Source organism: Dendropsophus ebraccatus, chromosome 7, assembly GCF_027789765.1.
Source record: "Dendropsophus ebraccatus isolate aDenEbr1 chromosome 7, aDenEbr1.pat, whole genome shotgun sequence".
NCBI classification, from domain to species: Eukaryota; Metazoa; Chordata; class Amphibia; order Anura; family Hylidae; genus Dendropsophus; species Dendropsophus ebraccatus.
In genome coordinates this window covers 34,124,445-34,151,689 of record NC_091460.1, presented here as the reverse complement: position 1 = coordinate 34,151,689, position 27,245 = coordinate 34,124,445, and the positions used below count along the sequence as shown (strand labels likewise).

The window sequence follows — 27,245 nt, the reverse complement described above, 5'->3', positions numbered from 1 at the left end:
CCGATCGAAAATCTATGGAGGGAGCTGAAGGTCAGAGTTGCCAAGCGACAGCCCACCAACCTTCATGATTTAGAGAGAATCTGCAAAGAAGAGTGGGCCAAAATTCCCCCTGGTGTGTGTGCTAAACTTGTGGTTAACTACAACAAACGTCTCACCACTGTGCTTGCAAACAAAGGCTTTGCCACTAAGTATTGAGTGTGTTTGGCAAGAGGGATCAAATACTTATTTTCCTCATTGAAATACAATTAATTAAAATATATTCTTTAAAATTATATTCTGGATTTTTTTCTTGATATTCTGTCTCTCCATGTTAGAATATATCTACCACTAAAAGTGCTGAAGGATAGTGTCTTTATTAGTGGGCAAACAAAGAAAATCAGCAAGGGATCAAATACTTCTTGGACTCACTGTGTATATATATATATATATATATACCTTGATCAAGGTAGTGACCCCTTTTGAGGTCTTGGGCATAGTAGTGACCAAAGGGCAGAAATAATATTATATACATTACATGAAGGCGTCATCCTTGTAAGGTTATTTTTGTGGGATCTAAACGAGAAGCCTTATCTAATATGTTCTTGTCATTGAGTCTATTATCATTACTTCTGCATTGTGGAGATGCTTGAAGAAGGATGTGTATGCAGCGGATACATAATAATAGTACCATATTATTGGGGGTAGAGGCTCAAGGTGATGCTTACCCTCTATGAAGTGATGTCCATAAGGGGGCGCACACGCCACGTTTTCCCCTTACATTGACAATATACTTTGGTGCCCTGTGCAGAAGAGAGGCTGACGTATACCATGTATAATAGTTGTGGCCCTATGCAAGTCAGTTAGTGGCTATATTCGGGACATTTACTGAGTATATGTTGACATATCTTTTTAACAATGAACATAAGTAGGAAAAGTGATATAAAAGCTACCTAAGACTTACTTTCTGGCTAGCTAAAGGAGTATTTCAAGCTGAAGGGGTACTCTGAAGACTTTTTTTTTTAGATTAAATTAATTTGTAAATTACTTCTACTTAAAAATCACAATTCTTCCAGTACTTATTGGCTGCTGTATGTTCTGCAGGAAGTGGTGTATTCTTTCCAGTCTGACACAGTGCTCTCTGCTGTCACCTCTGTCCATGTCAGGAACTGTCCAGAGCAGTAGCAAATCCCTATAGAAAAACTCTCCTTCTTTTGGTGGTGATAAGTATCAGGTAAGATGGAAAATTACTCCTGGACCCCTTTGATCTCTGAGAGATAAGCCAGCACCAGAGCTGTCTGGCTGAGACATAGGGCCCTATTCCACCGGACGATTATCATTTGCATAATCGTTAACGATTAACAATCTCAAACGACCGCTATTGCGAAAGACCTGAAAACATTCACTCATTTCCATGGAACGATAATCGTTACTTATGATCGTAATTGCGATCGTTTTTTCTTCGCTATTTATTCGCTATTGCGTTCGTATCTATTGTGAACGACCGAACGACGTCTCATTCAATGCGAACGATTTGCGAATGTTTTGCGAACGAGCAACGATAAAAATAGGTCCAGGTCTTATAAAGCGATCAACGATTTCTCGTTCGGTCGTTAATCGTTAACTGCATTTCAACCGAACGATTATCCTTTAGATTCGAACGATTTAACGATAATCTGAACGATAATCGATGGAATAGGGCCCTTACCCCTCTCTATAGAGAACACAGGAACGCTCAGCCATGCAAAACGTTCATGTGTATGGGGAGGATGGGAGAGATAACTGTTTTTAAAATGATTGTTTGGACGTCCGTTATTAAAGGGGAATCCGGTTGATTTTTTTCTTTTAAATCAACAGGTGTCAGAAAGTTATATAGATTTGTAAATTAGTTCTTTTTAAAAATCTAAAGTCTTCCTATACTTAGCAGCAGCTGTATGCCCTGCAGAAAGTGGTGTATTCTTTCCAGTCTGATACAGTGCTCTCGGCTGCCACCTCTCTCCATGTCAGGTACTGTCCAAAGCAGGAGAGGTTTTCTATGGGGTTTGCTGCTGCTCTGGACAGTTTCTGTAGGAGAATGGTATAACATGAAGTTCTGAGCAAGGCTGTTCCAGGATTTCATGGGGAACCATGATGGATGGGAGAAGCCACTGGTCCTCTTCACAGGGTTGTCCCATCACAGGAGCCTCAGGTCTTGCAGGGAATGATCAGGCATGGCTCTGCAATGGGCAGCTAGCTGATGGGTTGGCTGTGATCTCTCTAAGGTGTTGGGAACACCATCTCGATTTCTATCTTTGTAATCTGCTATAACTATTCAGAAGAAAAAGCGAGTAAGTGTTGTAGAGCGGTGCGCATTAATCCACCGCACCGCGCCAGCTCCCCGGATCGATATCCTCTTGTGTGGTTGTTGGAGGCAGCTGCCCTGTACTGTAATACTACACCGATCAATTCTCTCTTGAAGGGTGACCGGGATGTAATTTACACAGCATCTGTGATAAAGCAGGATTTCAAGGGGAAGAATTTGTCTTGTAGTCCACAGATCTTGGCGTAAGTATATGAGCAGGATCCTGCCATGATCTCACCCTGGAGGGGATGGCACCAGACTCTAGTATCCACTCTAACAAACAATTGTTCTGTGAGTACTAATTCTCCCAATCTGTATACATCATGGTATACATGAGAATATAGAATATGGAGACCAATGTCATACATCAGTATATAGAATAAGGAGACCAGTGGCATACATCAGTATATAGAATAAGGAGACCAGTGGCATACATCAGTATACAGAATAAGGAGACCAATGGCATACATCAGTATATAGAATAAGGAGACCAATGGCATACATCAGTATATAGAATAAGGAGACCAATGGCATACATCAGTATATATAGATTAAAGGGACCTATGTCATACATCAGTATATAGAATAAAGAGACCAATGGCATACATCAGTATATAGAATAAGGAGACCAATGGCATACAGTACAGTATATCAGTATATAGAATAAGGAGACCAATGGCATACATCAGTATATAGAATAAGGAGACCAGTGGCATACATCAGTATATAGAATAAGGAGACCAATGGCATACATCAGTATATAGAATGGGGAGACCTATGTCATACATCAGTATATAAAATGGGGAGACCAATGTCATACATCAGTATATAGAAGAGGAAGACCAATGGCATATATCAGTATATAGAATAACAAGATGTCAAACAGCCAGAGACATTGAAGGCCGACACTGACCTTAAAGGGATACTCCAGTGATTTTTCTTTTAAATCAACTACCTGTGTTAAAAAACTCAAGCCTTCCAGTCTGACACAGTGCTCTCTGCTGCCACCTCTGTCTATGTCAGGAACTGTTCAGAGCAGGAGCCGTTTTCTATGGAGATTTCCTACTGCTCTGGACAGTTCCTGACATGGACAGAGGTGGCAGCAGAGATCACTGTGTCAGACTGGAAAGAATACACCACTTCCTGCAGGACATACAGAAGCTGATAAGTACAGGAAGACTTGAGATTTAACTAGAAGTAAATTATAAATCTTATATAACTTTCCAGCACTCACCACCATAGTCAACTTCAAGGAAAGGATGGCTATTTTGCATGTCACTGGGCTCAGGATCAGTACAGGATAAGTAATGTAATGTATGTATACAGTGACCTTACCAGCAGAATAGTGAGTTCAGCTCTGGAGTATAATACAAGATGTAACTCAGGATCAGTACAGGATCAGTAATGTAATGTATGTACACAGTGACCCCACCAGCAGAATAGTGGGTGCAGCTCTGGGGTATAATACAGGATGTAACTCAGGATCAGTACAGGATAAGTAATGTAATGTATGTACACAGTGACCCCACCAGCAGAATAGTGAGTGCAGCTCTGGAGTATAATGCAGGATGTAACTCAGGATCAGTACAGTATATGTAGACAATGACAAAGTGGCAGAACTATATATGTTATAAATACCATTTTATTAGGTTGTGATTCTTGCATCATAATGGCCAATATTCCAGCATCATGCTGGACGGTAGCCTACTGGATTTTTTTCTTTATGGCTACCCAATCAACACTCCTGGCATGTAACTCTCCCAAGTAGGGAAGCGCCATTGACAAGTCATTAGCGGGTCATTACATTGTTGCCGGCTTCATCCAGGAATTGTGTAGAGCAGCTGCGGTAATGACAGCGTAACTCTCCTGGCGTAATGCTACTTGTAATTCTGCCTTATTCTGTCTGCAATCATCCCCATAACCTGGAGCGAGCTCTGGAAAATGTGAGCCTCTTCCTTCCCCAGAGAGGTGACACATCAGGAGCTGCGCTCATCCTACACAGGATTTATCAGTCTCTATCCGCACACAGCCCGTTGCTTCATACTAACACCTGATGCGTTGCATTTCCAGGCGTGCTACCTGCAATCCCTCTCAGGAGATGGCTGACATTTTCATTGACATCTCTCTGCCTTGGGGCCAATGTATGTGACCGTGTCCGCTGTCAAACAGTTTTCCTGCGAATGGATCAATTAGAAGGCAGCGCTGATGAGATGGCCTTATCTCCAGGCTGCTCACTACATCGCTGTGTCAAGTGAAATGTGCTTCATACTGCCAAGGTGTTCACACCAAGCCCAGGACTTAGTTCTTTTCTTCCCTCTTTTTCGCCATTTCATGTTGGGGAGAAGCCAATACGATCAATGACCATAAGTCCACAAAAATGTTTGACCCCATGACATTAGTTCATTGCAATGCTTGGACCCGCAATTAAAGGGGTAAAATGGTTTCAGAAAGTTCTATAGATCTGTAATTTAGTTCTATTTAAAAATCTTTTCATACTTATCATCTGCTGTTTGTCCTGCAGGAAGTGGTGTATTGTTTGCAGTCTGACACAGTGCTCTCTGCTGCCACCTCTGTTCATGTCAGGAACTGTCCAGAGTAATAGCAAATCCCCATAGAAAACCTCTACTGCTCTGGACAGTTGCTGACATTGACAGAGAGCGCTGTGTCAGACTGGAAACAAAACACCACTTCCTGCAGGACATACAGCAGCTGATAAGTATGGGAAGACTTGAGATATTTATATAGGAGTTAATTACTTTCATTTCTATAACTTTCTGACACCAATTGAAAGAAAAAGATTTTTACCGGAGTACCCCTTTAACATTGCCCCCAACTATTCTCACCTTCTCCCATATAAAATAGTGACTATCCTCTACTATCACTACAATGAGCCCCGTCCTCATGTCTGCCCATGCATAGTCATACACAGACAAGTCAACTATTAGACCATCAAAACCAATGGTCCTGTAAAAGGCGGGATTCTATGAAGGGGGTACATAGGGGGTGCATTATCTGTCTAAGGCAGGGATAGGGAACCTTGGCTCCCCAGCTGTTGCAAAACTACGACTCCCATCATGCCTGGACAGCCAAAGCTTAGCTTTGGATGCCCAAGCATGATGGGAGTTGCAGTTTTGCAACAGCTGGAGAGCCAAGGTTCCCTACCCCTGGTCTATATTAAATTTACATATGACATACCCCACTAGATGTTTCATGTAATGTTAAGCCAATGTTGTCCCTCCAAAGTTAAAGGGGTTATACTGAAGTATAAAAACATGTCCGCTTTCATCTAAACCCAGCGCCACTCCTGTACCCAGGTTGTGTCGGGGATACCTTACATACTGTATAAGGGCTGAGGCACAATACTATACAGATCCCATGGAAATAAGCTATACTTTGTTTTAGAAGAAAGCAGACAGGTTTCTCTAATACCATACAACTTTTTCTAACACTAGGCTGTGTTCACACAGTGCTTTCCAAATGTTCTATTATGGTGCGTTCACACCTACAGGATCTGCAGCTGATTTTCTGCAGCAGATTTCATTTAAATAACTGAACACCGCATCAAATCTGCTTCAGATCTGCTGCAGATCCTGTAGGTGTGAACGCACCCTTAATAACAAAAGTGTCCATTTTAGGCCATAGAAATTGGTTTAAAAGTCAGATATTTTTTTTGTATTTTACAGACAGTTTTGTTATTTCAGACATTTCTCCTCAAAATACAAAAAGCCGAAAATTAGGAACATGCAAATTAATTTAACAGTAGCTGAATTTTTTTCTTTCTTTCGTGTGTACTAATGGTTAAGGTGAATGTACTATTAGGAGAATAAATCAAGTGTCTACCATTACCTGATCAGTGATACCGCACCAAGTCCAATGGTGCCCCTCATTATGAAAATTGCTGAGATATCTATGTTTTTGTAGGTTAGCTAGTTTGGTGCACAGGAGGCGGGCCCAGATTTCCCGGATATTCACAGATTTCCCCTCCTCTTGATGATGGGCTTCATCAATGCGCTAGGAGGGGAAATACGTGCACTAGGGTGCTGGGCCCGCCTCCGGTGCGCCAAACTAGCTAACCTACAAAAACATAGATATCTCAGGAATTGGGCGGCAATTTCCATAATGAGGACTTGGACTTGGTGCGGTATCACTGATCAGGTAATGGTAGACACTTGGGGAGATTTATCAAACATGGTGTAAAGTGAAAACTGGCTCAGTTGCCCCTAGCAACCAATCAGATTCCACCTTTCATTTTCCAGAGAGTCTGTAAAGAATGAAAGGTGGAATCTGATTGGTTGCTAGGGGCAACTGAGCCAGTTTCACTTTACACCATGTTTGATAAATCTCCCCCATGATTTATTCTCCTGATAGCACATTCACTTTAATTTTCTAGTGACAATAATTAAACATACTATTATAAGAAAATCTGCAGATTTTTAACCATTGACACAGTTTTATGGGACATTGTGATCACGGCCTTCCTCCATATTTCAAATTTTTTTTAGTCCTCTGGCTCCAAAAATGTAAAAATAAAAATATGACAAAATATGATAAAAATAAAATATCAATAATAAAAACTCCAAGTACAAAGCAAATACAAAATACTAATCTTTTTTTTTTTGTGTTACATTATTTAAATCAGCTTTCAACTATATTACTATACAGAGTATATATATTTTTTACTATTTTAACATACAATGCTCTTGCATATGTTAGCATCTGGGAACAGAGAAACCTTTCGGCTGTACATCCTGAATTCTGATTAGCAATATGGCCTTTCTTCTGTGATGGGCACTTGTGTGAGGCGGCGTCTGGACTAGCACATTCTGTGAGTGCTTTATAAGTGATTATCAGCATATGGGGGGGGGGGGGGGTCCTGCATTATAATAAAACGTGAAAAATAATTTATCGGAGCGCTCGATCTACAAGGTCAATGGAACTAATTAACGTGACGTTTCTTGGATTAAATATAACTACTCGCTGGACAAGGAAATATCTCTATGGCAACCTGGTCGACCAACATCTGTTAAGGTATATTTAACCATTTGGGTGGTTCTGGAATATTTAACTTGACTTGAGATGATCATTTGTGCGTCTGTTAGTAAAACAGGAAAAATCGATCCAGCTCCTATAAAGGCTATGTTCACACTGGACATTTTTATTGGTGTTTTTTGTAATGTCTTATTTTAAAAACAACGGGAAAAAAGGATAATGGATAACGGTGGAACTGTTTTTGCTATTAGGCTACAGCAAAACAACAATAGTTTTTGGTACTGGACCACTGCATTGTTCATTGTCTGTAGCAGGGATGGAGAACCTTTGTCCCTCCAGCTGTGGCAAAACTACAATTCCCATCAGGCCTTTAGCTCTGGCTGTCCAGGCATGATGGGAATTGTAGTTTTGCAACAGCTGGAGGGCTGGAGGTTTGCCCTCTCTGGTCTATAGCAATGCCAATGACCTCAACCATCAAATATGTATCCCCTATTATATGGATGGAGATAAATGTCAATGGTAGCAAACCCCTTTAAGGGGGAAGCCAAGCGAGCTGCCATTGGCAACTAAAAAGGTCATGCACCCCCCCTCAAGCCTTGCCCTAGGCATATTTTTCAAAAAACCCTTTGTGGGTCCTCAATACAATGGGGCAATCTATAGGGATAGGCATATAGGGGAAACCATTGTCGGACTGGGGTATCTGGGGCCCACCAGAGGAAAGGATCCTGGGGCCCATCAATGAGGAAACAGTGAGAAATGACATGTCAGTCAGTGTTAGTGCAGGCTCTAAAGCTGGGGGCCCACTGGAGGATTGTACGGTCCTCTGGTGGGCCAGTGGGCACTGACCATTGTAATAGGATGCTGTATTAAAGGGCACAATCTATGTCATGTGCTGCCCCTTTAGGTCCTATATTAGGCATAACATTGTATGTTTTTTCCCTAGAGATTTCCTTTAAATTCCTCCAAGCACAAGGTGTTTTGGCTCCTCACATATAGGCAGGACACAGTTAAACGTTTACTGTGGTATCGTCCTCCACTTGCGAGGCTGGGGAGCAGTTTACTTTATATTTTCATCCACCTGGTTGTGATTTTGTACATTATTGACCAGAGGGGAATCCTTCACTATATTAACAATTACATGGAGAGTCCTAAGTACTGGCTCTTCTGTATACTCCTAATTTACCATGATAAATATCTCCGCTTTATACTCTTTCCCATATAGATAATTGCTGCGGTTTACGAGATACAGTCATTTATAAACTACTATAATAATTCATCTCTAATAACAGGTACTGGGAGTAATCCTATAGTGAATTGAGAAATACGATAACACTGCACTTCAAGGACACTTCTCCAAGTAGAGGAGCTCACTGGGATACTTACAAAGATACCTCCTTTTATATACAGTAGGCATAAATCTACTGCAAATTCTTACACAGCCCCAACCTACCAAATATCTAAAGGATAGGACATAACAGATTGTGGGGGTCAGAGCCCCTTAACTGTGATAACAGGGACTGCCGAAATCCAAGCGGCAGGCCGCACTGGCTCCATGCATTCTCTACAAAGCCATGGAAGATTGTTGTAAGCTGCATTCGCGTATCTCCATTGACTCCTTAGAGAAGGAATGCAATTTCAGGGTCCCTATTCTCAAGATCATTGGGGGCCCCAGTGTCAGACCCTCAGCAATTTAATAGATATGCTCTTTGCTATGGATTCTGTCCAGATGAAAGTACCCCTTTATTTAGTCTTAGTCTTTATTCACCATTTAAAAAAAAAAAAAAAATTAGCACCTTCATCAAAGTTTACATATATATGCAAAAACTGACAGTATTCAAGTCAGGCAGGATTTAAATGTTGATGTAGATGGTGATTTGAACACACATGGGCTCCGTGACAGCATTTGATAGAAAATAGAATGAAAGTGCTGGAAATCAGAATCTTTCAAGCTTTGGACCTGTAACTGCAGGTGATCATATCTATGGACAGTGTCTCTGTTACTTAAAATCAAAAAGCCGGTTAGGCTCTGGTTGTTTAGGCCTTAACTAATTGCTAGAACGACTAAGGAGAAGTGCTGAGCTAGTGCTTCTCTCTCCATCTCTGTATAAGACTCCCACCGTAGGCTTTCTATAGGATCTGACTCCTTCACTGCATAAAGAATTTTTTTAAATATACTTTTATATCAGTTCTTCATGTTTTTTATGCTCTTAACTTGCTACCGTTCAATAGCATCAAGTGGATAAACCGTATTATAACTCACTAAGCATGGTGTGTACCTCCCAAGCAGGACTATATCTTACCATGTTTTGGTATAGTGTTCTGTGTCACTACCAGATGAGCACCATGTGATGCCAGTAATGTAAGTAATTTCATCAGCTATTAAATGTATCTCTTTCCATTGACTATAATGGAAAATCCTTCCCTATACTGCGTCGGATAGAGTGGCCTCCATACAAAAACACTGATAAAGGTAATATATAGCATCCATGATGTGCATTTACTGCTTTCCTTTGCATTTTCTCCTCTTTAGAGGGTGGCGAACCTTTTAGTGTTTCCTAGGTGACCATGTTATTCTTTGTGTAGAAAGTGACTGTGTGAAACGCGTTGTGAATTTGGCACATTGTGTCGGTGCTCATGAGACCCAGGTGCGGATGTTTTTTTAGCGTAGTGCGGAGCCTTGTGGTGAACATAACAACCATGTCAGACCGAGGCCTAGAGCTTACTTGCTTAATGGAGTTCTCTCTAGTACAGGAGCTGGCTGTTGTCGGGGGAAGTTACTGTGATGGTGCAAAGGATACACTCATCAGTATTGGGGGTTGACTTAACAGTATCGTAGGAGTGGCTTTTTATCTATGGATGTATCTACCAAGCGTCAACATTGGGCGTGGTGTGTGGCAGGTGTGCAGTGTGTGGGCGGCATGTTCACACATTCTACTTGCACAATGGCTCTCTATAGTCAATATTCATTCATGACCTATAGAATCCTATCTGACTCCATATGGTGCTTTCCACCCTAGCCAGTATATATATACCCTGGCCAGTGCAAAATTGCTTGTTGGCGCCCCCTTGCCTCATGCCCCAGTTACCCGGCCCCTGCTTTAATGGGGAAACACCGTTATAATATGGCATGCAATGGAACATAGGTCTTGTGCCTCTATAGAACAAAGTCATATAAAGGTACAATATGTCCATAAAAACCTGCAGTTATCTTATTACAGCTCTGTACAACTTATACAGGTATGTGCGGGAGCGATGGCCACAAGTTCTCCCATAGAAACAATGAGGGAGATTTATCAAACATGGTGTAAAGTGAAACTGGCTCAGTTGCCCCTAGCAACCAATCAGATTCCACCTTTCATTTTCCAAAGAGTCTGTGAGGAATGAAAAGTGGAATATGATTGGTTGCTAGGGGCAACTGAGCCAGTTTCACGTTACGCCATGTTTGATAAATCTCCCCCACTGTGTGTGCCTGAGGCATTGGATTGGATTTCCGCCACTTTTTCTCCGTGTGAACTGGCCCTAAGAAGAAACAAGCTAGGTCCGGGCATCCTGGTAAAATTTGGTCATGGAATCACGTTAAAATTGCAGGATGACTACAACACCGTTTTAATGTTTTCCAGTGGGAGAACGTGTTGGACACATTACGCACAACCTTGTGCCCCTTAAGGTTCCTTTTAGGCCTGAACGTCTCAGCAGCATCCACTATGTCAGTAACCCACTGAATGGCACCTGTCTGCAGGTTATGCTGCAAAGTATCTCATACCACTTACGCAGACGAATTTTGCTGATGTTGCTGAAGGGGTTAACTCAATTAGCGCGTGAACACGACTTATTATAAAGTGTCAAAACACTGCGATCACTGCATTATGGGAACTAATGAACGGGATTGGTGAAATAGTTGTGTAATGAATGGCAGAGAGCTGAAAGAAGCGTGAGGTGAGAACTGGCGGCCCACCCTTACCGTGAATGACAGTGTGACAATTTCCACCATAGTTGTCACCCCCCCCCCCCAATAATCCTCTTCCTCTCAGAAAACTAAATCTATAATGCAATGTAATGTTAATAACTGAAAATAATACTGCCATATATTACCTGAACAGTACAGCCATGGCGTGACTTATCAACACCACCATACCGGGACTTACAGAGCTATACAGCCTTATGGGGGGTCTGCACACTCACATAGATAAAGCAGTAAAGTACTGATCAGACTCTGTGAAAGGCACAATACACGGCTAATCCTGACTCCCGCTTCACATCGTCTATGTTTGTAGTCGCCCGCTTTCCCTTTGATCATTGTGATGGCTTCTTCCAGCTACTGAATTTGCTGCATAGACATCTTTGGTCTCATTCTCCTGGAACAGACAAATATGTAGCTCAGTGCCAACCATAGCGCTCATAACCCGACAGCTGTGCAGTCTCCATAAGAAGTACCAGTCTGCCTCCACGGTGTCTTTAAGATTCCCCCATACACAGTACCTGTCAGACAGTGCCCCTCTTAAACAGTACCTGTCAGTGCTTCCCCTATATAATACCTGCTAGACAGTGCTTTCCTTACACAGTACCTGTCAGTGCTCCCCTTACACAGTACCTGCTGCACAGTGCTCCCCTTATACAGTACCTACTGGACAGTGCTCCCCTTATACAGTACCTACTGGACAGTGCTCCTCTTATACAGTACCTATGAGTGCTTTCCATACATCGTACCTGTCAGACAGTGCTTCCCTTGCAAAGTACCTGCTGGACAGTGCTCCCCTTACACAGTACCTGCTAAACAGTGCCCCTCTTACAAAGTACCTGCTGCAGAAAATTCCACTTACAAAGTATCTGCTGGACATAGTTCTTTACTAACATAGTACCTGCCAGACAATGCTTCTCTTACAAAGTATCTGCTAGAAAGGGTTCCCCTTACACACTTCCTGGTAGACAGTTTTCCCCTTAAACCATACTTGTTGCATTGCTCTCCTTACACAGTACCTACCAGACAGTGGTTCCTTTACACAGTACCTGCTAGGCAGAGCTTCCCTTAAACAGTACCTGCTAGACAGTGTTCCCCTTACACAGTACCTGCTAGACAGTGCTCCCAACACAGTACCTTTCCGACAGTACAGTACCTCTCCTAACACGGTACATGCCGGACAGTTCCTCCCTTGCATAGTACCTGCTAGACAGTGCTCCCCTTATATAGTATCTGCTAGACAGTGCTCCCCTTAAATAGTACCTGCTAGACAGTGCTCCCCTTACAGAGTACCTGCCAGACAGTGCTTCCCTTACAGAGTACCTGCTAGATAGTGCCCCCCTTACATAGTACCTGCTAGACAGTGCTCCCCTTACAGAGTACCTGCCAGACAGTGCTCCCCTTACAGAGTACCTGCCAGACAGTGCTTCCCTTACAGAGTACCTGCTAGATAGTGCCCCCCTTACATAGTACCTACTAGACAGTGCTCCCCTTACATAGTACCTGCTAGACAGTGCTCCCCTTACAGAGTACTTGATACACAGTGCTCCCCTTACAGAGTACCTGTCAGACAGGTAGATTGGTAGGAAGATGGGGGAAATAGGGAAATGGATCATATCATCAGGTGTATTCCCTTTGATCTTGATGCTACCGCTTGCTGCAGGGACACTGTGATGGTATATTTACATGAGCACTATATGACTGCGTTATTTAAGCACTATAAGGGGTACAATAAGGAAGGGAGGTCAGGAGAAGGTAATACAAAGGACACTATATAACTTTGTTAAGGGATGTATATGAACAGCCTATGAGCACCAAAGAAGCCCATAGTATGTTTCAGGAATTGGGGCACTACCCCTTAAACTGACGGAAGATGGCACTGGTGTCCAATGAAATTTATACTGTATTGTTGTAGTATTTATCTGGGGGTTCATTTGGTTTTTTTGGTGGGGAACCTGAACCCCTTGCTGGAGTCCCCCCCCAAAAAAAGAAGAAAAAATCCCTGTATGATTTTTATCTGTTTCAGGGAAAGCTGGGTGATAAACATAACAGTATTGAGAGGTACTTCCTTACTTTCCTGGGATCCTGAATGGCAAATCTGCACAGCTATACTATTATATATACCAGGGATGGGGAACCTTGGCTCTCCAGTTGTTGCAAAACTACAACTCCCATCATGCCTGGACAGCCAAAGCTAACGCTTTGGCTGTCCAGGCATGATGGGAGTTGTAGTTTTGCAACAACTGGAGAGCCATGGTTCCCTACCCCTGCTATATACTATTGCTGTTGGATACCCAGAGTGTCACCCAGCTTTACCGGAGTCCTGAATCTATTAAGCTGGGAAGGGAGGAGAGGATGTATCACTGCAGAGCTAGGCAGATTTATCCTCTGGAAGTTGGAGATTGTCACCTTATAAATAATGAATGGAGTTCAGCTATAGGATAGGAAGCCATTACTGGCCGACTAATGTGGCAGGAAGCGTCGTAAAAGAAAATCTGCTTTCAGCCCTGAAACTTTTATGCTGAGCCACATAATGCGGTTATTCATCTCCGACTTCCTGGAGACCGTGCATCTATGTGCAGCCGTGCAGCAGAGGTTGTTGGGGTGTCTAGGGGTGGAGGGGGATGTAGTGCAGCACCGGGCCCACCAGCCGTTGTGAGGCCTCCCAGTCAGCGGCCTTTATTTAGGCCTGATTGTTTCTTTAATAGATGCCTCTTGCATACAGTTCAGTGTTCTGCGTTATTGAAGTCAGCTGACCACGCCAGCTAACGTATCTTTGAAAGAAACAAGGCAAATCTTTGTTTCGTGTCGCCGCCCTCGCTTTTTTTCTTTTCTCCTCTGCCCTCCTTTCCTGTGAAACCGAATGCAAATAATGGCCGCTGCACTTACAATTAGTCATCAAGTTAGCAATGCTGCATGGTTTAGAGGTGATATCCCTTTAAGGAAAAAAAAATAGACTTACTTCTTCAAAATGAATTTCCCTGGAAGTCGTGAAGGAAATGCTTAATCAGATCTGTTCCTGGGAAAGCTGGGTGTCACTAAGCAGAGCAACTTTCTGGGAGTTGTGGTATAGAGGAGGGAGATATATTGTACCATAGCTATTCAGAAGAAAGGAAAGATGGGTTATGGACTGGGGGATCTGTTTTTTAATTGCTGCAGTTTTCCTTCTGATCTTAGCTGTGGTAAAGAAAAACACACCAAAAATACATTGTGTGAACTAGTACTGCAATATGAATAGGTAAATGCAATGTGTGAACATACATTAATAGTCGTATACAGAGACCACTAACAGGACCAGCACTACATACCCTACAAACTAGAAGACCACCAACAGAACCAGCATTACATTCCCTATAAGATGAGAGACCACCAACAGGACCAGCATTACATCCTACAAGCTGAAAGACCACCAACAGAACCAGGATTGCATACCCTAAAAGCTAAGAGACCACCAACAGAACCAGGATTGCATTCCCTAGAAGCTGAGAGACCACCAACAGAACCAGGATTGCATCCCCTAGAAGCTGAGAGACCACCAACAGAACCAGGATTGCATCCCCTAGAAGCTGAGAGACCACCAACAGAACCAGGATTGCATCCCCTAGAAGCTTGGAGACCACCAACAGAACCAGCGTTACATCCTACAAGCTGGGAGACTACCAACAGAACCAGCGTTACATCCTACAAGCTAGGAGACTACCAACAGAACCAGCGTTACATCATACAAGCTGGGAGACTACCAACAGAACCAGCATTACATTCCCTAGAAGCTGGGAGACCATCAACAGGACCAGCATAACATCCCCTACAAGCTGGGAGACCACCAAAAGAACCAGCATTACATACCCTAGAAGCTGGGAGACCACTAACAGAACCAGCATTACATCCCCTAGAAGTTGGGAGACCACTAACAGAACCAGCATTACATCCCCTACAAGCTGGGAGACCACCAACAGAACAAGCATTACATCCCCTACAAGCTGGGAGACCACCAACAGCATTACATCCTCTACAAGCTAGGAGAACATTAAAAGAACCAGCATTACATCTCCTATGAGATAGGAGACCACCAACAGAACCAGCATTACATCCCCTACAAGCCTGGAGACCACCAACAGAACCAGCATTACATCCCCTACAAGCCTGGAGACCACCAACAGAACCAGCATTACATCCCCTACAAGCCTGGAGACCATCAACAGAACCAGCATTATATCCTCTACAAGCCTGGAGACCATCAACAGAACCAGCATTACATCCCCTACAAGCCTGGAGACCATCAACAGAACCAGCATTACATCCTCTACAAGCCTGGAGACCATCAACAGGACCAGCATTACATCCCCTACAAGCCTAAAAACCATCAACAAGACCAGCATTACATCCCTGACACGCCTGGAGACCACCAACAGGACCAGCATTACATCCCCTAAAAGCCTGGAGACCATCAACAGAACCAGCATTACATCCCCTACAAGCCTGGAGACCATCAACAGGACCAGCATTACATCCCCTACAAGCCTGAAACCATCAACAGGACCAGCATTACATCCCCTACAAGCCTGGAGACCATCAACAGAACCAGCATTACATCCGCTACAAGTTGGGAGACCACCAACAGGACCAGCACTAAATCCTCTACAAAGGTTGTCACCAGTAGTTTCAGAGTACTGAAAAGATAAAATAGTTTGCTGTAGCGGCCATAATGTTTGCCACCGCAAATCCGGACCATTTAATGACATGCCCTATTTCTCTGCGTTCCAGGCTCCAGGTAAATGCAGGGACCATGATATACACAGTCATGTACATTGGCCCATAGAACAGAATAGGTCCTATATATCAGCCACAGTTGCAGATAGTATACAGACTATGGCTGGTTTCACACGCTGTAACTGTGCGGCTGTATTTTTTATGCGGCTGTAAATGTGCGGGTGAAACTACGGCCGTGGGAAAAAATAGACATGCGGCTCAAAACATACGGTCATTTACTTGGAAATCTGGTTCAACTAAAAATAACAAATAAAATGTTAAGAAAGTGATGGAAACACCTCTGGATGCATCTGGGAAAGCAGGGAACACAGTTTACATGACTCGCTATTACCGGGGTTTGCGATCCTCTGCACTATAGCCGATGTCTCTCATGGTTAATATATTGAATTAATAAAACACATTTTCTGTCTAATAAAGTCCCTTTTATTGTTCAATAATTAAATGTAAACGATTCCATAATTTTGCAATTAAATATACTGTTAAAATAAATATATATATAAATAAATGTATATTTATATATATATTTATTTTTTGACAGTATATTTAATTGCACAATGATGGATTCGTTAGAATTAAATTATTGAACAAAGAAACTGTATTTATTTAAACGAAAATGTGTTTTATTCATTAAATATTAATTAGTACAGGAAGCACTATAAGCCGGTAATTCATATGCCGGCAATAGAGCATTCTGTACTAATCATCACTTTACTTTAATGAAAACATCAAATGTTTCTTCTAATTATGTTATCACAATAGCATTATTAGAAGAAACATTTAGAATTATATGTGCGCTCAGCTGATTGGCTGATCGGCTGAGCGCACATATAAAGAGCCGGTCCGCAGTACAGTCACTTCATTGTGCTGCGGACCAGCGAAGAGACAACATCGGGGTGAGTATAGAGCTCTCCCCACCCCCTCCCCAGCACTGCACCCCTCCCAGCAAGGAAGGGGGGTCACTTAACCCCTTCCTTGCTGGGATGGGTGCAGTCTGACATCAGTCTGGCCCCCCGGGGGTTAAGGGGGATGCAGTACATCCTCCCTTAACCCCTTGGGGGTCAGACTGTAAGCAGCGATCTGTAAAGATGCTGCATACTGTAAGGAGCACAACACCGCTCACAATGATGGGTGTTGTGCTCCTGTTTGTGTGTTTTGTGTGTTTCTCCCTTTTTGTTTTTCAGATATCGGTATCCTGGGGATTACGTCGGATTCCATGGACTACGTCGATGACCAGCGGTTGTTCTTTGAATTTTTTTTAATAAAATGGTCAATGAGGGTTGTGGGGGTGTTTTTATTTGAATAAAAAAATTTGTAAACTTGTGTCTTGTCTTTATTTCTTTACTTTATAGACTTAGTAGTGGAAGCCGTCTAATAGACGGAATCCATTACTAAGTTGGGGCCTAGTGTTAGCCGGTATAAAATGGCTAACACTAACCCCCCATTATTACCCCAGTACCCAATGCCACCAGGGGTACTGGGAAGAGCCGGGTGCCAGTGGTCCCGGAGCGTCAATATTGGCGCTCCTGGACCGGGCGGCAGCAGGCTGGTAAGATTTAGGCTGGGGAGGGCCTAAACCAATGGCTCTTCCCACCCTGGTGTTACCAGGCTGCTGTCGTTTGGTTTTTAACCCGGCTGGTTATAAAAATAGGGGGGACCCTATGCGTTTTTTTTTTAAATAAATAAATAATTTAAAAAAAACGCATAGGGTCCCCCCTATTTTTATAACCAGCCGGGTTAAAAACCAAACGACAGCAGCCTGGTAACACCAGGGTGGGAAGAGCCATTGGTTTAGGCCCTCCCCAGCCTAAATCTTACCAGCCTGCTGCCGCCCGGTCCAGGAGCGCCAATATTGACGCTCCGGGACCACTGGCACCCGGCTCTTCCCAGTACCCCTGGTGGCATTGGGTACTGGGGTAATAATGGGGGGTTAGTGTTAGCCATTTTATACCGGCTAACACTAGGCCCCAACTTAGTAATGGATTCCGTCTATTAGACGGCTTCCACTAATAAGTCTATAAAGTAAAGAAATAAAGACAAGACACAAGTTTACAAATTTTTTTATTCAAATAAAAACACCCCCACAACCCTCATTGACCATTTTATTAAAAAAAAATTCAAAGAACAACCGCTGGTCATCGACGTAGTCCATGGAATCCGACGTAATCCCCAGGATACCGATATCTGAAAAACAAAAAGGGAGAAACACACAAAACACACAAACAGGAGCACAACACCCATCATTGTGAGCGGTGTTGTGCTCCTTACAGTATGCAGCATCTTTACAGATCGCTGCTTACAGTCTGACCCCCAAGGGGTTAAGGGAGGATGTACTGCATCCCCCTTAACCCCCGGGGGGCCAGACTGATGTCAGACTGCACCCATCCCAGCAAGGAAGGGGTTAACTGACCCCCCCTTCCTTGCTGGGAGGGGTGCAGTGCCGGGGAGGGGGTGGGGAGAGCTCTATACTCACCCCGATGTTGTCTCTTCGCTGGTCCGCAGCACAATGAAGTGACTGTACTGCGGACCGGCTCATTATATGTGCGCTCAGCTGATTGGCTGTTCGGCTGAGCGCACATATAATTCTAAATGTTTCTTCTAATAATGTTATTGTCATAACATAATTAGAAGAAACATTTGATGTTTTCATTAAAGTAAAGTGATGATTAGTACAGAAAGCTCTATTACCGGGAATATGAATTACCGGCTTATAGTGCTTCCTGTACTAATTAATATTTAATGAATAAAACACATTTTCTTGGAAATAAATTCAGTTTCGTTTGTCAATAATTTAATTCTAACGAATCCATCATTGTGCAATTAAATATAATGTCAAAAAATAAATATATAGATAAATATACATTTATTTATATATCTATTTTTTTTAACAGTATATTTAATTGCAAAATGATGGATTCGTTAGAAATAAATTATTGATCAACGAAAGTGTCTTGATTACAAATAAAATGTCTTTGATTAATTTAATATAGTAACTATTAGAGGCATCGGCATTCGGCATCATTCCCGGCTATTTTTGAAGTACTCCGTACGGACCGCCTGTCAATCCTCGGCCGCATATTCAGCCGCAAATAATGGTCTTGTTCATTTTTTACGGGTCCGTTTACGATAGGGCCGTAGATTCATACATAGTGTGCACTGTGCAGCCGCATATCCTATACTTCACAGCATACACACGAACCCTCAAATATACGGGCGCACTATTACATCCGTACATACGGCCGCACTATTACTACGTGTGAAACAAGGGTATAGCCGTATACTGGAGGCCTTAGTTACACCCATATTCTACATCTGCTTCTGAAGAACAATTGAGAATGAAAATGCTAATTTCATAGGAAGTGCTAGAAATAGAAAACCACAAATATTTTCGTATCTGTCCTCCTCCTCCTCACCGCTATATACCCGGCCTTCACTTCACTGCGGGGGGTTATTAATTTGTAATATCCACTTGGCAGTAGCATAATGCATTCCATGTGTTTTGTAGTTGCTCTGGGGCTTTTAGTGGATGGATGCCATAAAGAGCGTTCCTGGAGGGGCTGGAGGGCGACCCATAACTGTGTAACATCTCCAATGTCCCCGATTCTTAGAAAAACAGGAAAGACATTTACTGCCACTATTGGCAGCGTGGAGCCTTGCTATGAAATCCTGCATCGACCATTCAGTGTCTTAGTTATTGGCTGGAAGACGAGATCAACTTAAAGGAGCACTCCAAATAAAAGTGATACTGTGTTATGTGTTATGCTGGGTGCAGGGTATAAGAGATAGACGCAGGACACAGGCATAACATAGGATTACATATAATATAAGGCTTCTGGCACTGAAGTAAGTCTTGTAGTTACTCCCCATACAAACCTTTCATATACTGGACAAGATATGTGTGTGTGTGTGTGTGTGTGTGTGTGTGTGTGTATATATATATATATATATATATATATATATATATATATATATATATATATAAAATTATTATCATTATTATTATTATTATTTTTTATTTTTTATTTTGGGGGAGGGGGGGATTTATTTTTTTTTTTTGGCTCCTTACCTTTAGTGCAGTGTAAACTAAAGATCAGAAATCTATACATCTATATGACATTGACAGTACACATCATTGTATTACAGCACATATCACTATATGACAGTAGACATCACTATATGACAGCAAGCATCACTATATGACCGTATACATTAATATATGACAGTACACATCACTATATGACAGTATACATCACTATATGACAGTATATACATCACTATATGACAGCACACATCACTATACATCACTATATGACAGCACACATCACTATGTGTATGACAGAACATATTACCATATGTATTTGACAGCACACATCACTATACATCACTATATGACAGCACACATCACTATATGCCAGCACATATCACTATATGTATATGACAGGACACATTACTATATATATTTGACAGCATACATCACTATATGACAGCACACATCACTATATGTATATGACAGCACTATATGACAGCACACATCACTATATGGCAGTATACATCACTATATGACAGCACACATCACTATACATCACTATATGACAGCACACATCACTATCTGTATATGACAGCAAACATCACTATATGACAGCAAACATCACTATATGACAGCACATATCACTATATGTATATGACAGGACACATTACTATATATATTTGACAGCATACATCACTATATGACAGCACACATCACTATATGTATATGACAGCACTATATGACAGCACACATCACTATATGGCAGTTTACATCACTATATGACAGCACACATCACTATCTGTATATGACAGTATACATCACTATATGACAGCACACATCACTATATGACAGTATACATCACTATATGACAGCACACATCACTTACATCACTACATGACAGCACACATCACTATATGACAGTATACATCACTATATGACAGCACACATCACTATACATCACTATATGACAGCACACATCACTATATGACAGTACACATTACTATATGACAGTATATACATCACTATATGACAGCATACATCACTACAGTATATGACAGTAATATGACAGTATACGTCACTATATGACAGCATACATCACTATATGACAGCACACATCATTCTTGCTTCAAGCACTTGCAATTACATCAGGTCATGGCTGAGGTTTCTGGGTGACTCCAGTCCCTTACAGTCTGTTATTCGTGCTGTGCACATGGTGTCACATTCTTGGGCTGGATGGCGCCTTCTCTTTGTTGAGGTTTCTCTTGTTACTGTAAACGGTTCTTATCTCTTCTGGAACAAAGAATTTCAGTTTGCGTCCAAAAAGACTTGGCCGACTACCAGTATAGGTGACGGGATTGACCATGCTGGGCCCTGATGGCATACAGATGGCGTGATATTATCCGCCCAGTAATAGTGGATGTAATCCTCATGCACACGGCTGTATCATGGCTCCATTATAGGAATTGTTTACAGTTCTATAATACAGAGCCATAGGGGCCCTATGTGTCACCATACAGATAAAGCTGCCGGACATAACCTGGTACTGTAGATGCCAATGAAGTTCACATGGGTCGAATGTATCCATGTTTTCCAGGCAGCCTTAGAGCTGCATTCAACTTTTTCAGCCACAGGTATTTGAATGCAGAGTGTTCGGGTTTGGATAAACCTGTAATGAAATACAGAGAGTTCGGACAAACCCAAATTTTGCTTACCTCCAGTATTAAACAGTTGCTGAATACAAGACCACACTATTTCTCTGAAGTTATATATATATATATATATATATATATATATATATATATATATATATACTCCTATAATGGTAAATGTATCCAGAATCCGAGCTCTCCCTTAGAAGTGAATCCAATAGGTAAGAGAGAGAGATCAGCTAAATCCCACAGGATCAGTAGTTCTGGGAAAACTGTAAATCCTGTTAGGCACGTGAGGGTGAGAAAGCTGAGCGGCTCCTGGGGCACCACAATTCTTATTGGCGTATATAAGCGTATATGTTATGGTGGGGCACCCTCATGTTTTTGAAGTAAAGTGCCAGGAAATTTTGATTTGAACCCCAAAGAAACTTCCACTTATCGCTCTAAAGTTCTACAGGAAACCTCTATATATAAAATGGGAACTCGCTCATAGCTAGGGGCCAGTATGGTGCCCAATATGGTGCCCAATACAGTATCTCTTCTGTTATGCTCACTGTATTCGTAGCAGCGTATGCTCCATGTACATGAGGGATGAGGCCAGACAGATTAGCCTTATACAGAGACAAGTCCTGGCCTGACTTGGAGTCTAATGACCAGACTGTAAGCATTGTAAAGATCTATGATGCTTTCAATTGGGGTCAATAGACCTGTGGTCTGGGAAGAACTTAAATCTGGCCTTAGGCTAGGTTCACACGTGGCAGATTTGGTGCAGACTGGTAATCTGGACCATTCAACTAAATTAGCAAGAATGTGGATTTTTGCAAGCCTTATTAATGTATGGGACACATCCTATCCATGCTTCCAGGACTCCTTAGGGCTGCATCCAACGTCTTCAGCCACCGGTAATCTTGGGTTTGGATGGACCGACCAATGCTCAAGTCGCTCACATATGGCAGGTTATAGTGCTACTGGATGACCATGTATTGTGTATGTGGTGTCCCAATAGCAGATACTAAGCTATTGACAATGGTGGTCAATGATCATTTTTAGGTCAGTTCAGTAACTTACCAAATGAGAAAATTATGAAGTTCTCAGGGGCCGGGGTCAACGCAAGGGATTCCCATGCTTGGTGCTTAGTTTCAAGCAGCTGAAATTACCAATACAGCCAACATTCACAAAGTGTATCTTTAGGTAAGCTTTAGGAAGGTCAATAAGCTGGAATTTAAAGGGTTATTCTAATTAAGTTAAAGGGGTTATCAAAAAACATGGCTGCTTTCCTTCACAAACAGCACTGTCCCCAGTTTGGATGTGGGTCTTGCAAATCAGTTCCTTTGAAGTGAATGGAACTGAATTGTATTACCACACACAACCTGAGGATGGGGGTGGCGCTGTTTTTGCAGGAAAAGTATACATGTTTTTTTTCTGAATAATCCCTTTAAGAATCAGTCTACATATTGCTAAAGCTGTTAAATAACACACAGCCACCTCTGGGTTGCATGGGTGCGCCATTTACTTGAAGGTGAGGCTTGAAGTCACGCAACTGGGCATAGTGACATGTTGGTTCCTGGTTGTACAACCAGGAATGACCATGTAGCCTCAGCCTTATGCAGACAGTTTTTTACTGTGTAAGGGTGCGTTCACACTGCGGAATCCGCACGGCAAATATCACTCAGTCTATGGAACGGGCGGAACTTTACGCGGAGGCCAGCCGGAGAAATCTGCTTGAAGTCTCTGTGCGGAATCCGAAGCGGAATCCGAAGTGTGAACATACCTACAAGCTGAAATGAGGGGTTAGTTCCTCCCCAATGGCTGCATTTCTACACCCAATATTCATTAGGAGGACGGAGCCCCCAGTGTACCAAAACACCTCAATACCATATAAAATAAACACAAATATCCTGAAAATGGTGCTGAGGATCAAGCTAAGAATAGGACCTTCATCTTTATCCACCACATATCACCAGGTTTTTAATCTGCTGGTCGTCTTCCTTTAGAGGGGCTTCCAAAATTAGGAAAAACACAGCTACTTTCTTGCAAAAACAGCGCCGCCTCTGTCCTCAGGTTATGTGTGGTATTACAGTTCAGCTCCATTCACTTTATTGGAACTCATCCGTAAATCCCACCCTCAAACTGAGGATAGGGGTGATGCTGTTTCGGGAAGAAGGTGGCCATGTTTTTCTAAGCGTGGATACCCCCTAGGTTCTTCTATGCATTTGTTAGATTTTTTTCATCTTCATAGATGACAAATCCCAACACAATGGATGCAAATTGAACCCTCTTCTGTTTATGACGGTGACCTTTTCTTTATTTTATTGTATATTTTATCCATTAAACGTAATATATATATATATATATATATATATATATATATATATATATATATATATATTATAGTACATTTACACAGTTAATATATATATTATATATTCTAATAAGAATATTAAATATACAGTATATTAAGTATATAATACATATCATATGTATATTTCTATTTCTTATTTTTAATACACTTGTTTAGGATGATTATATATCAATATCTATCTATCTATCTCCTATCCATCTATCTATCTATCTATCTATCTCCTATATATCTATCTAGTATCTATCTATCTATCTATCTATCTATCTATCTATCTATCTATCTCCTATCTATTTATCTATCTATCTATCTATCTATTAATCTCCTATCTATCTATCTATCTATCTATCTATCTATCTATCTATCATCTATCTATCTCCTATATATCTATCTAGTATCTATCTATCTATCTATCTCCTATCTATTTATCTATCTATCTATCTATTAATCTCCTATCTATCTACCTATCTATCTATCTATCTCCTATCTATCTATCTCCTATCTATCTACCTATCTATCTCCTATCTATCTATCTATCTCCTATCTATCTACCTATCTATCTATCTATCTCCTATCTATCTATCTATCTCCTATCTATCTACCTATCTATCTATCTATCTATCTATCTATCTCCTATCTATCTATCTATCTATCTATCTATCTATCTATCTATCTCCTATCTATCTATCTATCTATCTATCTATCTCCTATCTATCTATCTATCTATCTCCTATCTATCTATCTATCTATCTATCTATCTATCTACCTATCTATCTATCTATCTATCTATCTATCTATTGATGTTAGTACCTACTCAACTCTTAGAGCTGCCCTATAAATCCATGTGTGTTCCCTCACGTATGACTACACTCCCTATCATACACAGCAGTGACTCTTCTCAGCGCTCCTCACCCCTCATTGTTCCCATAATCCTGCAGCAGCAGCCGTCCTCCTCCTCCTCTTCATCCTCCTCCTCCTCCTCCTCTTTCTCTTTCTCCCGCCCGCCCGCTCGCCTCTTCCCCCGCAGCCGCAGCCGAGAACCATGAGAATGAAGGGCCGGTGGCATTGCTTGTCTCCTCCCCTCCCGCCTCTCCCTCTCTCGCAGAGACAGTCGCATTTGGGCAGTGTGTATGCCTGTGTGTGTGTGTCTTACTTCTGGGAAAAATTGAAGTGGCGGCCATATGCTTGGGATTAATTTTCCATATCTCAGTCATTTTTAGAGAGGCTGGATACACACCTCAATGGGAAGTTCTCACTTGCTAAACAAGGGGTTGCCTCTAGGTAATGCTCATGCCACATTAAAACCCATTTCATGTGTTATTTGCTTGTTCCTTGTGGCTACATTGTTGTTGTGTGAGCTGCATGTCCCATCCCCCCTCCTCCCTCTATCCCTGGCTTCATTCCTCTCTGGCTTTTGTGTGTGTGTGACTCAATGGGAGAGTGAGTGCATTTTCCCCCCTTTGCAGAATAAAAGGATTATTTATATCCCGGCTATGCTGATGGAGCGTTATGCGGTGCACTAGCCGCCCTGCAGCCGGCCCAATCCTATCTGCTGCATTACTCTCAAAAAAAAAAAAATATTTTTTTTTGCATTCTTTTATGTCATACCTGATAAATGTTACCGAAATGTAATTTTTTATACACTGGCGCCGGTTTCGGTTACGACCGCATGAATATCAGGCTTTAAAACTTGGGTCTGGACGTTCTGTGGATGGCAGGTAATGAATACGTTGTTGCTTGGTGGTGCCAGGGGGGGGAGAGAAAGATTTAAATTAGAATTTTTGTAAATATTTACCTTGTTTTTGAATCGCTTTGATTGGGTTGCGATGTCATTGGCTGTTGGAAGCGGTTAGGCCTAGGGCTTGGTGGAAAAGGGGTTAAATTTTGAGTTGTTCCACTACAGTTGACACATGTTGGTTTCCTAGCGGAGAATTTTTTTTTTTTTTTTTCAAAAAGGGAACTGGCTTACTCTCTCTCTTGCCCTCCTTCTTCTTTATCCCCCCACCCCTTGGCAGTATAACCACATTAAGTTGAGATCATAATCCCAGCAGAAAAAAAAAAATAGTGTGTGTGGCTATGTGTAATTTTTTTTTTTTTTTTTGGAAGAACTTTCCAAGAGAGGAAATAAAAAAATCTGTTCGGTCGAAGGGGGAGAAAAAAAAATACTGCTAGGATCAGCAAAAAAAAAAAAAAAAATCTAGATATGCAGAGCAGCTGATGCCGGGAGAGACAGCGAAATTTTACTCGAATTTTTATTCTGAAATGCCCGATATTTATATTCTGGTGGATTTTTGTTTTTGAATTTTTTTTTTCTTTTTTCAATAAGGATCTGTGATGGATATGTTTCATCTGTACAGCTGATAGTTTCACTTGTCCTTCTGTGATTGCGAGAAGTCCGTATCCCGGGGATCTACAAGCATATCGCCGGTACAAAGAAGGGGATATTTTTCAACTATCGGGCGAGAGAATTTATTACTATTTTTTTTTTTTCCTTTGGCTTTTTAAGTGGCTTGGAGTTCTTCGGAAGGAAATTGCATCTAGTGGTTATTTGGTGCTTAGAATGCACGCCTGGAACTTTTTCCCCTTGGCGGCGGAAAAATGTAAGTTACACTAAAACCTACTCTTCAAGGGGGACTGTGTATTAACCCCTTAGCTGCTGGGGATAGGCTTTAAGCTCATGATGGTAGTCTGGTATAGTCTTGAATTTCTTGTGAAACCTATTGCCATATGTCAGCTTTGGCAGCGTCTGTGGGTTGCTCGCTCCCTATAGACTGTGTACATGTATTGCCTGATGGGAGTGATTGTTCTGTGCAGTGGTCACGTCTAGCCATACGTCTCAATGCATTTATGTCACCAGTGTAACATAACAGAACAGTTGTTTCACAAATTGTTTTAAAAAATTTATGAAAAATATATAAAAAATATTTGTCAAGGTCGCCTGATATGTATTTATTTTTATATTTCTATGTAACTTTACGATGCCGGTAACAATGCCAGATGAATAGATGGCTTATGGGACATGGGGATACATCTGCATCTGTCCCAGACTGGGAACAATGGCTGATGGCTTCTGCTTTCTGATCCCTATTAGCATATAAAGAGGTCCACCGCTCCTTCTAGATCATTACAGAAGGTTTGTTCTATAGGGTGGAGGCCTGGAAGAATTCAGGGTGTCAAAC

General features: G+C 41.8%; 1 protein-coding gene across 8 annotated transcripts in view; it reads left to right on the top strand.

The window, feature by feature from the left end:
- CTBP1 (C-terminal binding protein 1) overlaps positions 1-27,245 on the top strand; it is a 224,976-nt gene that overhangs the window by 137,006 nt on the left and 60,725 nt on the right. The window contains exons 1-2 of one of the 8 annotated variants that reach the window (XM_069977265.1): positions 25,176-25,347; positions 26,573-26,666. The exons of 2 other annotated variants lie outside the window; for them this stretch is intronic. In XM_069977265.1, the coding sequence (XP_069833366.1) occupies positions 26,627-26,666 (40 nt within the window). In that variant the 5' untranslated portion in view covers positions 25,176-25,347; positions 26,573-26,626. 5 more of the 8 variants (XM_069977262.1, XM_069977263.1, XM_069977266.1 and 2 more) reach the window with 5 other exon arrangements.